Here is a 14957-nt window from a genome sequence, read left to right as displayed (position 1 = left end):
CGCCATCACCGTAAAAAACCGATACCCTCTACTGTTGATCTCAAACCTCCTGGAGCAAGTAAAAAACGCATCGGTATACACGAAGCTCGACCTGCGGGGTGCTTACCATCTCGTCAGAGTCAGGAAAGGGGACGAATGGAAGACCGCTTTCCGGACGAAGTTTGGTCTGTTCGAATACCAAGTGATGCCTTTCGGACTCTGTAATGCCCCCGCAGCGTTCCAATTCTTCATAGACGAGGTGTTGAGGGACTTCATAGACGTCTTCTGTATTGTCTATATAGACGATATCCTGATATATTCCCGAACCATCAAGGACCACGTACAGCACGTGCGCGCAGTCCTCCAACAACTAGGGGAACATCATTTATACGTTAAACTGGAGAAGAGCGTCTTTCACGTCACCTCGGTGGAGTTCCTGGGGCACATCATCACTCCGGCAGGCATCCAGATGGACAACAAGAAAGTCGATGCCATCTTGACTTGGCCTTCTCCGGAATCCGTAAAGGGGGTCCAGAGGTTCATAGGTTTTGCCAACTACTACCGTAGGTTCATCACAGGCTTTTCCGCTCTGGTAGCTCCTATTACGCGCTTGTTACGGAAAGGAGTGCAGTTTGGGTGGGACCAGAACGCTGACAGCGCCTTCCAAGAACTAAAGAGACGATTCACCATCGCCCCCGTACTGGTGCATCCTGACACCGAGCAGCCCTTCATAGTGGAAGCAGACACCTCACAGGAAGCTATGGGAGGCGTGTTATCCCAACGAAGTACCAGCACAGGACAACTGCATCCGGTGGCTTTTTATTCAAAGAAGCTACAACCAGCAGAACGCAACTACACGGTGTCTGACCGAGAGCTCTTAGCCATCAAAACGGCGTTTGAGGAATGGCGCCATTTCCTGAAAGACGCCAAACATACGGTGACCATCTACACTGACCACCGGAACCTTCAGTTTCTCCGTTCAGCCCGTGCCCTCACAGCCCGACAGTTGAGGTGGACTCTATTCTTCAATGAATACAACTTCATAATTACATTCCGACCCGGAAAAGACAACGCCAAAGCAGACGCCCTTTCACGACTAGATGAACGTGACGGATATGCCGAAAACACCGAGCCAAGTCCTATTCTGGCGGAGAAACACTTCCAGGGGGTGGTTGCGTCCTCGGACTTCCTGTCTCTCGTGAAACGTGAGATGAAGCGGTCCGATCCGGTGGTCCTGGCTAAGGAACACGATGGACCGAACCGGGCCGACGGACTGCTGTTTAAAGAAGAACGGTTGTATCTACCTGGAACACCCAGCCAACAAAGGGCACTCCGCTTGTGCCATGATCAAGTCCTCTCTGGCCATCCCGGTTACCACAAGACACTTGACCTCGTACAAAGACAGTTTTGGTGGCCAACACTGGTATCCGACACCCGTACTCATGTGGCGAATTGTACCATTTGCCTTCTAGGGAAGAACAGATCCGACCCTTCTGTTGGTCTACTGCGGCCCATTCCCGTGCCGCCCTTTCCCTGGCACACCATCTCCATGGATTTCGTGGTTGATCTCCCCATCACCAAGACCGGGCATACCACGGTTCTCACCATCGTTGACCACCTATCTAAAATGGCGCACTTTATACCCTTGTTGAAAGTGCCCACCGCAACAGAGCTGGCTTTGGTCTTCGTGCACGAGGTGGTCCGCCTCCATGGCATCCCTTCGGTGGTCATAACGGACCGGGGTTCTCAATTTGTGTCCCGTTTCTGGAAGGAGGTATGCACCATCCTCGAGATGGACGTGCGCTTATCTTCAGCCTATCATCCTCAGACCGACGGTCAGGCAGAGAGAATGAACCACACCATGGAACAGTACCTCCGTTGTTTGCTTCTGATGGTGGAGAAGGAATGGTCAGCGGTGTTATGGATGGCGGAATTTGCGTACAATAACAGCAAACATTCGGCCATAGGCATGTCTCCTTTCTTTTGCCTTCACGGCCGTCACCCCCGCACCGCTGCTTGGGAGGTACCTCGGGTCAGCCAGTTACCATCGGTGCATGCCTATCATGAGTCCCTGCGCGACCTCTGGCAGCAGGCGTGGTTTGAGTTGGCGAAAGCTAAGGACACCTACAAGGCGCATGCCGACGCCCACAGACAGAAGGAGCCCGACTACCGTGTGGGCGACACGGTGTGGTTGTCCATTCGGCACCTCAACGTGCATGGTCCCAAGAAACTATTGCCTCGTTTTGTGGGTCCCTTTGCCATCGAGAAGGTGATCAACCCTGTGGCCATGAAACTCTCGCTGCCTCCGCACATGCGGATCCACCCGGTCTTCCATGTCTCCCTTCTGCGGGCGGTCCGCTCTGGTGCACCGATTCACTCTCCTCCGTCTCCAGTGGTGGTGGAGGGCCATGTTGAGTATGAGGTCAGGGCCATCTTGGGGTCTCGCCGTGTCCGGGGTAAACTCTTCTACTTGGTGGACTGGAGGGGTTACGGTCCGGATGAGCGATCTTGGGAACCCTTGTCCCATGTCCGTCATGCTCCCCTTCTGGTCCAGGCTTTTCATCTGAGTCACCCCCTGAGCCCTCACCCTGCTTGCCCTTTCTGAGGTCCGGGGTTTCGGAGGGGGGCTTGTTTTGGGGGGGGGGGTTCTGTCGGGTTCACGGCGGTTGCCGTTCCCCGACATCCTGTAAACACACACAACACTGCCGGGATACTCACTTCCGGTTGGAAGATGAGCCCCGGTCTAGTTCCTGCAGAGCACTGAAGCACTTCCGGGGGAAACGCTTTCAGCTCGCGCTTCCCGCCGGCTCTGTGCTTCAGATTTCGTCAGAGGCTCACGTCGAGTGGGAGTTTCCAGAGACCCACCGTTCTGTGAGTACCAGTCTATTTCGTTGCCAAACGCGTTGGAGCGTTAACTTGTGTTCCTGGTTACCGCGCGGTAGCGGTAACAACTGAGTTTTTCCTGATCACCGCGCTGAAGCGCATATATTGTTTTTTTCTTGCTACCACGCTGGAGCGTTAGCTTTGGGGTATTTTGTATCACCGTGCTGGAGCGCATATATTGTTTTTTCATATCACTGCGCTGGAGCGCTAATACTGTGTTGTCATATCACCGCGCTGGAGCGCTACCCTTGTGTTTTCTTGTTTCCTCACTGGAACACCAACAGGCTTGTTTTCTTTTGCCAACCGTGCAGGAGAGCTACGTCCCTAATACAATTGGGGGTCCACGCATATGCACCATCTTTAGGTCCTTTGGGGGTTCAGCGCAGGAGCGCTACATCTTAGTTTTTGGGAGTCAGAGCACAGTGCAATCCTTCTTTCGTTGTGACTAGCGCAGGGGCGCTTCATCTTTTAGTTCCTCGAACCCGCGCAGGAGCGCATGCTCTTGCTTTACGGGGGGCCCATGCTGGGGAGCCCTCCTGGAGTATTCAGTTCCGTATTGAACAACACGAAAATTTGGAGACCGTGAGCAGCAGACACACCGGTGAGTCCTGGCAGGATAGCGCTTGTGTGTGTTTTAGGGAAGGTTTGATAAAGGGCGAAAGCAGGGGATCTTTACCAATTAGATTCTTGTTCTGTTTTCCAGTTGTCCCCGGAATATCCTGCGCAGCACCTTCCACGCATTATCACCTCATCCCCGTTTTCTGGCTCCTTTCCTTGCGTCCATCTCATCCCTGTTGGGTCCTGGTCCCAGGGGAGGTCAGGTGGGGACAAGGACGGGTGCTCCTGTCGTCTCTGCGGAATCACTTCGCAAGCAAAAGTAAGTCTTGTGGTGTACCCGACAATGTTCTTGTAATTCCTGTAGCTTGCCGGTGTAGGACAGTTTCGGAAGCATATAGTCCTCACACCGCTATGTCTGCCGTCAACGCTTTGGATGCAGTACCGGGCTTGGACATTTACAGGGTCATGAACATTGACTATATCAGTATTATAATTGGCCATTCAGTGTTCCCAATGTATTGTATTAATGTGAATAGTGAATATTTAACGTTTACATCGTGGTGCTTCCTACGCTAGACGTTACAACGCGAGCCTTTACAACGCAGGGAAATACAAAGGCATTTTAAAGCTTTTTTTGCAATGCAGACCTTCACAACGATGGTTAGAACCTTTTTCAAATATAATTTTAATGCCACTTAAAAAGAAGGGAGAGTTTAAGGCTTAAGGGATGGGGTATTATAGGGTCATGGCAGGTAGAGGTAAAGAGGCAAGTAGTTTTGATGGTTCAGGGTTGGATAGAGGTAAAGAGAGGTAAGGATTTTTATGGTTCAGGGGCAGGTAGAGTTAAAAGTATGTAATGGGTTTTTAGGATTCAGGTTTGGGTAGAGGCAAAGGGAAGTGCTGAGATTTTAGGGTTCAGGGTGGACATAGGTAAAGGAAGGTAAGAGTTTTTCATGGTTCAAGGTCCACATGATGTATTAAATGAGTTTTAAAGGCATATGTTGTAAACACATTCGCCACAAGTCTAATAGTCCAGTAGAGCATCCATCAGCATTCTTGAAAACACCACATTGTACATGTTGGAATGGATCTCAAAAGCAATACTGGTCGATCCACTAGTGATCAATGACAGGACTGGCACTAATTGTGATCTTAGTGAAATAATTCATATCAATTACTTTCCAGAACAATATTTGGATATCGTGGTCAAGGCCAGAAAAAATGGAGACGCATCCAACATGTGCCAAATGGTGTTGTTTAGGTTGGTTTACTCCCAGTAAAAGCATCTTCACTGAGAAAAACACATTCTGGTTATGCGGCTTCATTTTCGATTCAAAACCAATTTCTTTGATCGCTAAGGAATACTTTAAGCCAAACAAAATCTCCGGTAGACAATCCTCCTTTAAAACTGAGGGTAGAGACCTGAGAGGTGAAGGAAGAACATTACTTCCTAAAAAATGAAGAAGGAAATGATCTTGGACTAGACTGAGTTATGCTAGAACCAATGGCAGCAGGCATAGGTCTCTTCACCCATGGATTTGTTTCTAGAAGGTGGATGTGGGAATGCTTCAGAATAGCACACTTCTTGTACTTCATAAGAGCAGCCATTTTGCTTCTGAGATGGAGGTCGGTTACTTGCATGACATCGGTCTAGTAGGTCGAAATGAAGAGTCATACCTGTATTTGGACAATAAACTGCATCAGGCAGCATTTTTGTTTTCACCACCAACGGTTTTGGATTTTATATGCTTTTTATTCTTTTGCAACTCAAGAACGTAAATGTATAGAAGGGTGGAGGTTGCAAATTATTAGTCTCTTCGGTTTCTAACATTATTGGTTCTTTTAGGACTTTCTACTAATGCTATTGGCCTTTCAGACGTATCCTTCCACTATATGTTAGAATGCATTAGGGACTATTTTACATTTGAAAAGTACACTTGTCATCTAGCAATATATTCATCGTATACACGACAACCACTGTACACAGAGTCCTTCCCTCCCAGCCGTGGCCGGTCCATTAATGCTGAGGGACCATGCCCCTCCACCTGTTGCCGCACACGAACAGTGTCTGTCAGGCTGAACAAAGGTCAGCCTGACAGACACTGTTCATTTAAGGTCAGGCAGCCAGGAGCCAGACATGCGCAAAATGCGCAGGCTCCTGGCTGCCTGTGCTGAACTTTGCTGGGCTGAGGAAGTCACAGCTCCTGTAGTCGAGGCGTCCTCGGCTCAGCAAAGGTCCCTGAAGCCCTCACCTCAGTGACGAGGGGTAGCATCACTGATTGCCTGGTACCTGGGTGCTTCAGTTTTAATCCCTGAAGCGCCCAGGGTTGAGTGTCAATCAGTGACACTTCATCACGTAGTGGGGTGGGGTCAGCAAGTCTTACTGACCCCATCCCACTCTGTGATGACGTTAGGACTGCTGCCTTCCTTCATTGGCTGGAGGGAAGGCAGCAGTCCCAAGCCTCCTGGAACCACCGAGGCACAGCTGGCTGCAGGTAAGTGTGTGTTTTCTTTTAATGTTTGGTGCATGCATGCATGTATGTATGAATGTTTGGTAAAGAGTGTTGTGAATGGGTGTGTGTGTGTGTGTGTGCACGCATGGCTGTAAGTGTTATTTGTATGTGTGTGTGTGCGTGTGTGTGTGTCCCATCCGTCCCCCTCCCACCAAAACTTACCAGCCACCACTGCTCCCTCCTCCTTCCCCGTCTCTGTGCTGACCTTGCTCTTGCCCCTTTCTATCTCCCCTTCTCTCCTCCTGCTCTAACTCCTCCCTCACTCTCCCATCTTACCCCCACTGCCTGGCTCTGACCTCTTTCTCTTTCACCAGATCTCCAGCTCCCTCCTTCCCCACCTCTCCTTTACTCCCAATGCTCTGGCCTCTTTCTCAGGCTCACCGGTTGGTCCAACCCCTCACTTTTATGTGCATCTCTTCTGTACTCCTGAGGCTCTGGCCTCTGCCGTTCCCCGTCCATCATGTTGTCCCGCTCTTCCCTCTTTCCTCTATCTCTCTTCCTCTGCTCGTGTGTCTCTAGATTTCTTTAGCACAGTTTCATTGCTTTAATTTAACATAATGCTGGTTCGTTTGGCGTTCCTCTGGTCTGCCTAATCCTCACAATATTTTGCTCTAAAAAGATCGCACATGAAGTATTTATTTCAGAGTTATTTTATATTTTTAGCAGCCTTGAAGCCCTGGGGTTTAAAGAGGATGTGGTATAGAGTTCAGAGGGTGCCTGAGAACTTGCACATGGTGTTCCTCTGAGGTGTTGCTGCCTCCTATGATCTTCTTCCTTCATGACGGAGGAGCATCTCCCCACAGCCTGTGATAGCAGACAATAAATAAAATGATAATAAAGCAATCCTATTATAATTTTATTAATGCTGTCTGAGCCCCGGAATACAAAGGTATAGAGCGGGGCAGGGCCGGGCATGTCAGGGAGGAGTAAAGTGTCCTCAAAAGTGCGCATGTGTGTTTGGCCGTCCGTCCGAGGCCGACCGAACACACATGTGCATTTATGCTTCTCCAACCTGGCTGTGTTACACAGCCGGGCTGGAGAAACAACACAGACTCCCATGCACCGTCTGAGCGGCAAACGAGGCCGCTCAGACCAATCTTGCCACTGCTCTCTTGTGAGAGCTGCACCTGGATTGGATGCGGAGCCTGTGCCCTGGGGGTCCATCCCCTTCTGGCCATCGGCCCAAGAGGAACAGCTATGCAGGCATCAGTGGGAGCAGAGCGGGGCATCAGGTAAGTATTTTTTTATTTTTTATTCTTATATTTTATTTCTTACCCCCTCCCGAACCCACCACCCTCTCCATCCGTGGCTGCCCTACCACTTTAGGTAGGCAGCGGCCGCCACAGTTAGGAACCCTTGTCCATTTTGGTGCTGTTGCTTGCTCCAGCTTGTGAAGGAACCCTGCTCGGTAACAACCAAGACGGGTGCTTCCGCTTTCCCTGCTGCATGCTCTGATGACGTGTAGCATGAAGTAGTAGGGTTCCTCCAGAGCGGGGAATTTTTTTTAAGCCGATGTTAAGGAAGTATTCACTAACAAAGTCTCCCTTTCTATTAAATCTTGGTTTTTTCATTAAATGGAATCCAGTGTATATTGAAGGCTCTTGTTAGAAATGGGATTTTTGGTAGGCTATGGCGTAGGCCAAAGCCAGGCAAAAATCACCACTCTAGAGTTACACGTTTAAAATAACCCCTGCTCACCCCCTTGGTAGCTTGGCACGAGCAGCCAGGCTTATCTTAGACGCAGTGTATAAAGCAGTTGCACATAACCTACAGTAATACAGTGTACGCACTACAAAAGGACACCACACCAGTTTAGAAACATATCCAATATTTTTATATAATTAAAAAAAGACCCAAAACGATAAAAATCCACACTACTATACTTATAAGATCACAGTTCCAAAAATACGTTGATTAAAAAGAGTTCCTTGTGTGGGTAGCTCCGTCCAGGCTACCACGGCGTCGTGAACACACAAATCCAAAAACAGTTCTGGCTGACCGCGGGGTCGCAGGCCAGCTACGGTGTCGGGACGACCCGCAAACATTAACTTTCAGAGATGCAGGGCGATGGGGCCCTTGAAGTCACTCACGTTGCAGGTCGAGCACCTTTCTAATGGGATCAGGAGCGCTGGTGCCAACAGGCGTTGGGTGCTGCGGTGCCCCCAGGTGGTGGTGCGAGCAGCGGCTCGGTGGCGGCGTCAGATGGCGTCATCGGTGAGACAAGGGTCGCGGGGCGAGATGGAGTCACGGTGCTAGAAGGTCACAATGCCAGCAGCGGCGTCGTCGTGGCTGAAGCGCTGTTGACAGCTGACGAACTGGAGTCGATGACACCGGCATCGGTGGGCCAAGGCTGCGGTGTGGGATGAGGGCGGTGCATCGTGTAACTTTATGAGCGGTGCCCCCGAACCATGGTGCAAGCAGCGGTGTTGATTTTGGCAGGAAGTGGAGGCGTCAGGAAGGCCACGGCATTGTCGTGTTGCGAGGGGGTGCAGAGTGCGATGGCCATCGGTCGCGGTGCAAGCAACTGCTCAATGATGGCGTCAGCAGGCGTCATCGGTGAGACCAGGGTCGCGGTGCGGCGTTGCCCTCTGCGGTGCCTTCAGGACACGGGGTCGGCTGGCTCATCGTAGGCGTCGTCGAGGTGGTGTTCTCGGGGTTGCAGTTTGAAACGCACAGTCCCCAGTGCTGCGGGTCGAAGAACCTGGAGTCTTTGAAGTTCCTGAGACTCCGTGAACAGGGGGCAAGCTCTACTTCAAGCCCTTGGAGAGTCTCACCAATGCGGTTGTAGAAAGTCCAGTCCAGGCCTTTCACTGCCCAAGACAGAAGCAGCCACTGCAGGTCAGCCCAGCAAAGCAAGCAGCAAAGCAGTCGTTCCTCTTAGCAGCTTCTCCGGCTCTTCTTCTGGGCAGTCTTCTTGATCCAGATAAATTCTAAAGTTCAGGGGTCTGGGACCCAGTATTTGTACACAAAAATCCTTTGATCTTCCAGGCAGAGGGTGTCTGTGTCCAGCCAGAACCAGTCGGGCCTTCTCTGGCGTGAATTCCTGGCAGGAGGTGGAGACAGCTTTGTCAGGGGCAGACCAGGTCCTTTGAGGTGCAAGGAAATCTCCTCCCTCTTCCCCTCATCGCGACCCAGGTCTATTTAGCCCTTTCCTGACCTACCTAGACTATCGGGAGCCACCCTGCTTCCTAGCCATCGGTCGTCCAAAACCCAGACAGGCAATCCACATTCCAGCAGAGGCACACGGGAAGACCGAGCAAAATAATACCCACTTTCTAAAAGTGGCCTTTATGAACTCAGAATGAAAAGGGCACCCTCGCTAAAGGCTGCGTCTTTAGACGCTGTGTTCAGGCATACCCCGGCACCCGCAGTGCCCTTTTCTGGGGACTTACAAGTATGTCAAGCATCCAATCATAACACAAATTACCACAGGCGCACCAGCACTTTACCACTGATCAGCAGTGTGAAAAGCGCGCAGAAACATTACACCAGCAAAAACAGAGTCAAAACCGGGAGGGCAGAAAGCAAAAACTCGGGGGAAACGCGCCAAAAGATGCCAAGTCTAACAGCTCTCTTGGCTTCACTACAGTCCTCTTTTTGTTTGTAGGTAAAAGGAAGCCTGTGCTGCAAGGGGCTCTTCACTATAGTACTTGGTTTCTTTCTAAATTCATGATCTAGGATGATGCGATGAAACAAAAAGTGGACATTAATGAAGACTAAGTGTCATTCAATATGGCTCGCTTTTATGTGCCTAAGTTTAAAGCTTTAACGTCTGTTACCACTTAGCATATTAAAAACAGAGAAGGCGGTGCCAATGCTTGGTCTGTAGGAGAGTGCCAAAGAAAATAAGCAAAGCCAAAACGTTTGGCCTTTGTATGGGAAATGCAGGAAAAAAACAAAATGATGGTACCAGTGCGCGCACACACACATAGTCAGACCAAAAACCAATGGTGACGCACAGATGCACAATAAAACAGGTCCAGATATCAACACACTCAAATCAACTGACTTTGAATCACAAATGCAAACAGATAAAGAGCCAATCATGCACCCATGTGCATACAAAATAGCAGGCACCAGAAACTACAAACAAAATACCTAAAGCAGTCAAGGATTTTTTTTCTCTCTCTATCCACAATCATTCAGTAAAAAAATAACATTATGTGGTATCTTCCTGTTGAGGCTGACTTTATGGGTTTTAGTTCCATTTAGTTTTGTTTGTATTATGGGTCACAGTCCCATTTTTCGCATGTATGGCCCCTTTCATGAGGGGTGGTGAGTTGGGTTGTAGTCCCTTCTTCATAGTTTGTGTGTTTTTTTTTTTTTTTTTACAAGTAAAACTATTCATGGGTGCAGTCCACCCATAGTGGTAGAGTTCTGGGATGTTTCTCCCTTGTGCTTCTTTTAACATATGTTTTTTTGTATTAAAGGAGGAGGATGAATGATATTTAATGAGTATCTTTTCACTCACACTTCCTTCTTTGTTTAGTCTTTGTTCCCTCTTGTGATGTGGTTTTTACCTTTCATCCCTGGGTTCTGGACTTTTGCCTTCTTTTGTGATGAACTTGAGACCTCTGTCTGATTCATGGAGACTTTGCAACTGGACTTCCAAATAATACACAGTTTGTACATAGGGTCTCTATCTAGAAATGAGTATTAATTTACAATTTACTACCAGTAATATATTTAAACCGAACATTAGTTTTATTTGTCTATTAGATCATGCTTCCTCAATAGTGTTTATTGACCATAATTTTACTGGGAGTATTAATAGTAGGTGTTGGTTCAATATTTATCTCATTCCTGATGCAACCTTTTGTAGTGAATGAATTTCATAAATTGTCATAAATGTTGCTGAAACTACATCTGTACCACTGGCACACATATAACGCTGTTTTATGAGGTTATGTTGTTTCTTAAATTGGTGGACAAAGTATTACAAGTAATGCCTAATATATTCTTAATTCTTAATAGTCAATCACATCAGATTAATTAAATCTTTGGAACATCAAAATCACATCTCTAGTTCCTCCGATACATTTGCCAATTTAATAAAGGTAAAAATTGAACTAACTAAATAAACTTGCTATATTAAACGCCAATAATATCCCTCTTAGAGACAAGGCCAAACATTATGGAGTCCAAAACAATACAGGTAAAATATTATTAAAGTTAAAAATCAAAAAAAGTCTAATTTAATACAATCTGTGATTAAATAATGTGGACAATAACATTATTGCATCAGATAAAGGCATTGCTAACATGTTTGAACTTTATCATTAAAACCAATATGCAGAAGGTAATATTTATATTTTGGAAGTTTTTTAAACAATTAAATAGGAGTTTGGAATTTAGTAAATTAAAGGCTAGCATTACTTTCCATAAGTTAAAAATGCAAAGTCCAGAGCTCCTGGTCCACATACCCTTCATATTGACTTTAGGGCACATTTCTCAGATTTGCTGGCTCCACAATTATCAGAACTCTGAAGGTTGTGCTAAGGGAACATTTGTATCTGCTGCAATTATACTCATCCGTAACCAGGGTAAATAATGTTTTTGCAAATGTTTTATGCAAATTTAATTAATAAATAGTGATTGCAAAATTGTTTCACAATATCAGCTACTGGGCTTGAAACATTTATCCCAACCCTTGTAAAATCAGATCAATCTGATAACTTTAAAGGAGATCCTCTTCGGGCAATGCCAGAGTTTTTTCTTTCTACAATGTCATTATAGAAGCATCCTAGAATCTTGCACTAATTAAACCCAGTTATAATTTATAACATTAATATGGGTTCTCTAAATTACATTCTAGTAAGAATTTCTTTTCTCCTGGGCTTTGTAAATCTGTCCAATTTACTAATAAATAAATCTTTTGAAAGAACGGGAATGGACAAGGTATATACCCTGGGTTGAACATTTATTAAAGTATGGCATTTGTATTCATTTTTATGATTTACTAACTTCATTTAACCTACTAAGGATATTTATAGATTACAAATTATATACCAATGTTACCTCTTTCTTTCCTCAGTCTACATTTCCCTCTACCACTCTATGAACTTATATGGTGATGCATAGGACATATTGTTTGGTGTCAAGAACAACAAGTTTTCAACACTCCACATCACAAGCACTCCTCTTACCAGATGGCTGTTCTGTGGGCTGATCCAAAATTAGACAAGAAGTGCCAATTAAGCCATTGGCTGAAGGGGCTAACTTACTCCAACACTGTAGGTGTTCTGTGTGGCCTGAACTAACGTTGCTGCCAATCAACAAAGCAACAGCAAAAGAAAGCTCACCCAAAGTTCCTTTCTGCATGTATTATTACTATGAATAATATATAATGATTTTTCGGAAAATCGTCAGTTAACAAGGCAGTAGGATCGGTCTCCAAAACAGACCTAAAAACAAGCATTGGCATAGCCAATAGGTCTCGCCTTTGGGACCTTATAAGTGTTTAGCCATGCAACAGTTGCGTAACTAAATACTTATAAGGGGCCCCGAAAGTGAAAGTGATCGCGATCACGATCAAACATCAAATCGGCCGTGCGGCCGAAAGTGAAAGTAATCGCGGTAAAACGCGGCGCGCGCGCACATGCACTGTAGCTCTAGGCTGGGCTGGTAGCACTTTTAGAAGCCCTCTCAATAAGTCTCGCCAGACCAGCGCATGCGCTGGATCAGGCAAGACCTAATAAAAGACCACCCCCCCATGCTGGATGGCCTGACTTTTTCAACAAACATCCAGCTGGAACAAACCCATTCCCATAAGGTTCCATCTGCTATTGGGAGATAGTACACTGTGCCGCAATGGAACAGCTCCACCAATCACTGCTACCACCACTGAATGCTGCTACTCACAACCAACAGTCAAGTGCCAGGGAGACTAGATCCTGGACATTGATGGTTTGAAGGCAACAAATGACTTTACGACTACAACAGAGTCACTTGAAATATAAGGTCGGGATGGTAAACATCCTGTACTTAACATCCATGTCTCTTTGTTATTAAAACATGCCACAAGATAAACACTGCAACACAGTCCTCCTTTGTGATCCTTTCATTTAATCACATTACGTAAAAGGAGAAAGTGCCCATCATCATTTTATGTTCAGCACCAGTTTTGCCTCAAATCACTGTCTGCATGGTTTACTCTTATTGTAGAGGTTTATTTTGGCAAACAGTCCAGTTTTTCAAAGGGTGTTACACACGGTAGTATTCCTCGACCATGACATACATGCTACACAACATGCTTCCACGTACTGACACCTTAGCTCTAAGTTCTGGCTGGGGATTTCGGGAGGATTTGGTCATTTTACAGCATGTTTTGTGCCATCTGCACTTTCTGGCTTATGGGTTTTAAAATGTGCATTATTAAACTGGAAATCTGTTTATCCTCTTCTGAAAGTCAGAAAATCGTTTAGTAATGCTCAAAACATTCTGTGAAGTTAGCCACATTTTCTGTCTGTGGGGGAGTAGGTCAGTAGATATACAGTGAGAAATAAAGGCATATCTGTACACAGAGTCAATGGCAGGAAAAACCTTGCGGGTGGTTGTGAGCTTTACGAATACACATGGAGTAACAGAGTATAGTTATAGTGAGCGTAGTTCCAAACCACTGGGGGAATTAGCCTGACATGGCCCCCATTCAAAGTTGCCCATTTTCTTGATAACTTTTGTAGGTCAAAAAAGGGAAATTGATAATAAGACCATGAATGTAAATCCTACAAACAAAGGTGGGAAATACAGGGAGGCAATAGGGTGTGGTTGGGATTCCCTTTTGGGCTCAACATTCAACCTTTAAACGAAGAAGCGCTGCACCACTCGCCTCACCTTTAGACCGAAGATCAGAGGCATGCTGTCATTGAAGTTCTTCTTGTGGGAATGTTTCAACAGTTCAATCAGCTGCTCCTGCTCCTCAGTGAGGCCATCCGGAGTTGGTTGCTCCACACTCTGCAGACGCTCCTGCTTCCTTTGATTCCTTAGAGCTCGGCGGATCATCAGGGACTCGTGTGACATGATCACTGATCAATCAAACAGAGAAAAATGAAGATGCTGTAAATTGAATCTTTCGATACAATGGTGAGAAATTCTGTCTTCACTCGTACACTTTACCGTGCCGGGAAAGTATAGAGGCAGCGCAGCCTTCCTTAAACGGCACCTATCTGGGACCCACTTTCAGAAACGGATAAAGCCAATTGATCACAGTCACAATTTGTCTGTGATCCACAATATCTTCTTTTGCTGCTCACTTGAATTACACATGATGTCCTATAAAAACCTTAGCCAAACCACTAGCTACAATACAGGCTATAGATAACAGTGAGGGATTTCTACAGAGCAAAGATACTAACTGTATCACCTCTCTGTAAAGAGGTGATGGCACGAAGGCCAGAAGACGTACATGCTCACAAATCGAAAAGAGAAATGGAATTGCATAAACTGTAAGATTATTTTACAAATTTTATCAACCAAAATAGTTGATAGAATATTAACTGGAGAAAAGTGATACATGATTGCAGAAGGTGACCAGATGATTACATGCCAATGGGTTATCCTGCTCCACGCCCTAAGCTTTGTATATGGTGAATTCTGGGAGTAATAGTCTTGTTCAGTTCATTTGAATCAACTGAGCCAAAAATACCTGAAAACAAGGATTTGTAAAGCGACAGCCCATATCTGTAAAAGGTTTGGCATGGTGGCCTGTGATGTGACGTGTGACCCCAAGTGTTGGGCAACAGATTCAAGCGATCCAGGATGATTTCTTTTTTAATCAACAATTGCCTGTTGTAAACTGAGGAAAATCCGATCTGATGTGATGTTCTTAAGGGAATATCCTACCAACTGGGTTGGGAGACCACTAACAACGTATTCATGAGTAATAATGTGGTGTGAGCACACCATAGTTCATGTCAACAACAACAAAAATAATGACAGTGGTGAGATATTGTTTTTATTCTGGAAAATGGTCCGCTAGCAAGTAAATTACATCTGTGCATCGGCATTAGATCATGTCAAGTACAC

General features: G+C 46.3%; 1 protein-coding gene across 8 annotated transcripts in view; it reads right to left on the bottom strand.

Moving 5' to 3' along the window:
- Positions 1 to 14957, bottom strand: part of NR1I3 (nuclear receptor subfamily 1 group I member 3) — an 858363-nt gene that overhangs the window by 287280 nt on the left and 556126 nt on the right. For all 8 annotated transcript variants that reach the window (XM_085638659.1, XM_085638656.1, XM_085638661.1 and 5 more), the window contains one exon: positions 13767 to 13957. In XM_085638659.1, coding sequence (XP_085494785.1) covers positions 13767 to 13957 — 191 coding nt within the window. The remainder of the gene's footprint in view (positions 1 to 13766; positions 13958 to 14957) is intronic.

The sequence above is a fragment of the Triturus cristatus genome, chromosome 12 (genome assembly GCF_964204655.1).
Source record: "Triturus cristatus chromosome 12, aTriCri1.1, whole genome shotgun sequence".
Lineage (NCBI taxonomy): Eukaryota > Metazoa > Chordata > Amphibia > Caudata > Salamandridae > Triturus > Triturus cristatus.
The sequence above is the reverse complement of the archived record's forward strand: the minus strand, read 5'-3'. Positions and strand labels throughout refer to the sequence as shown.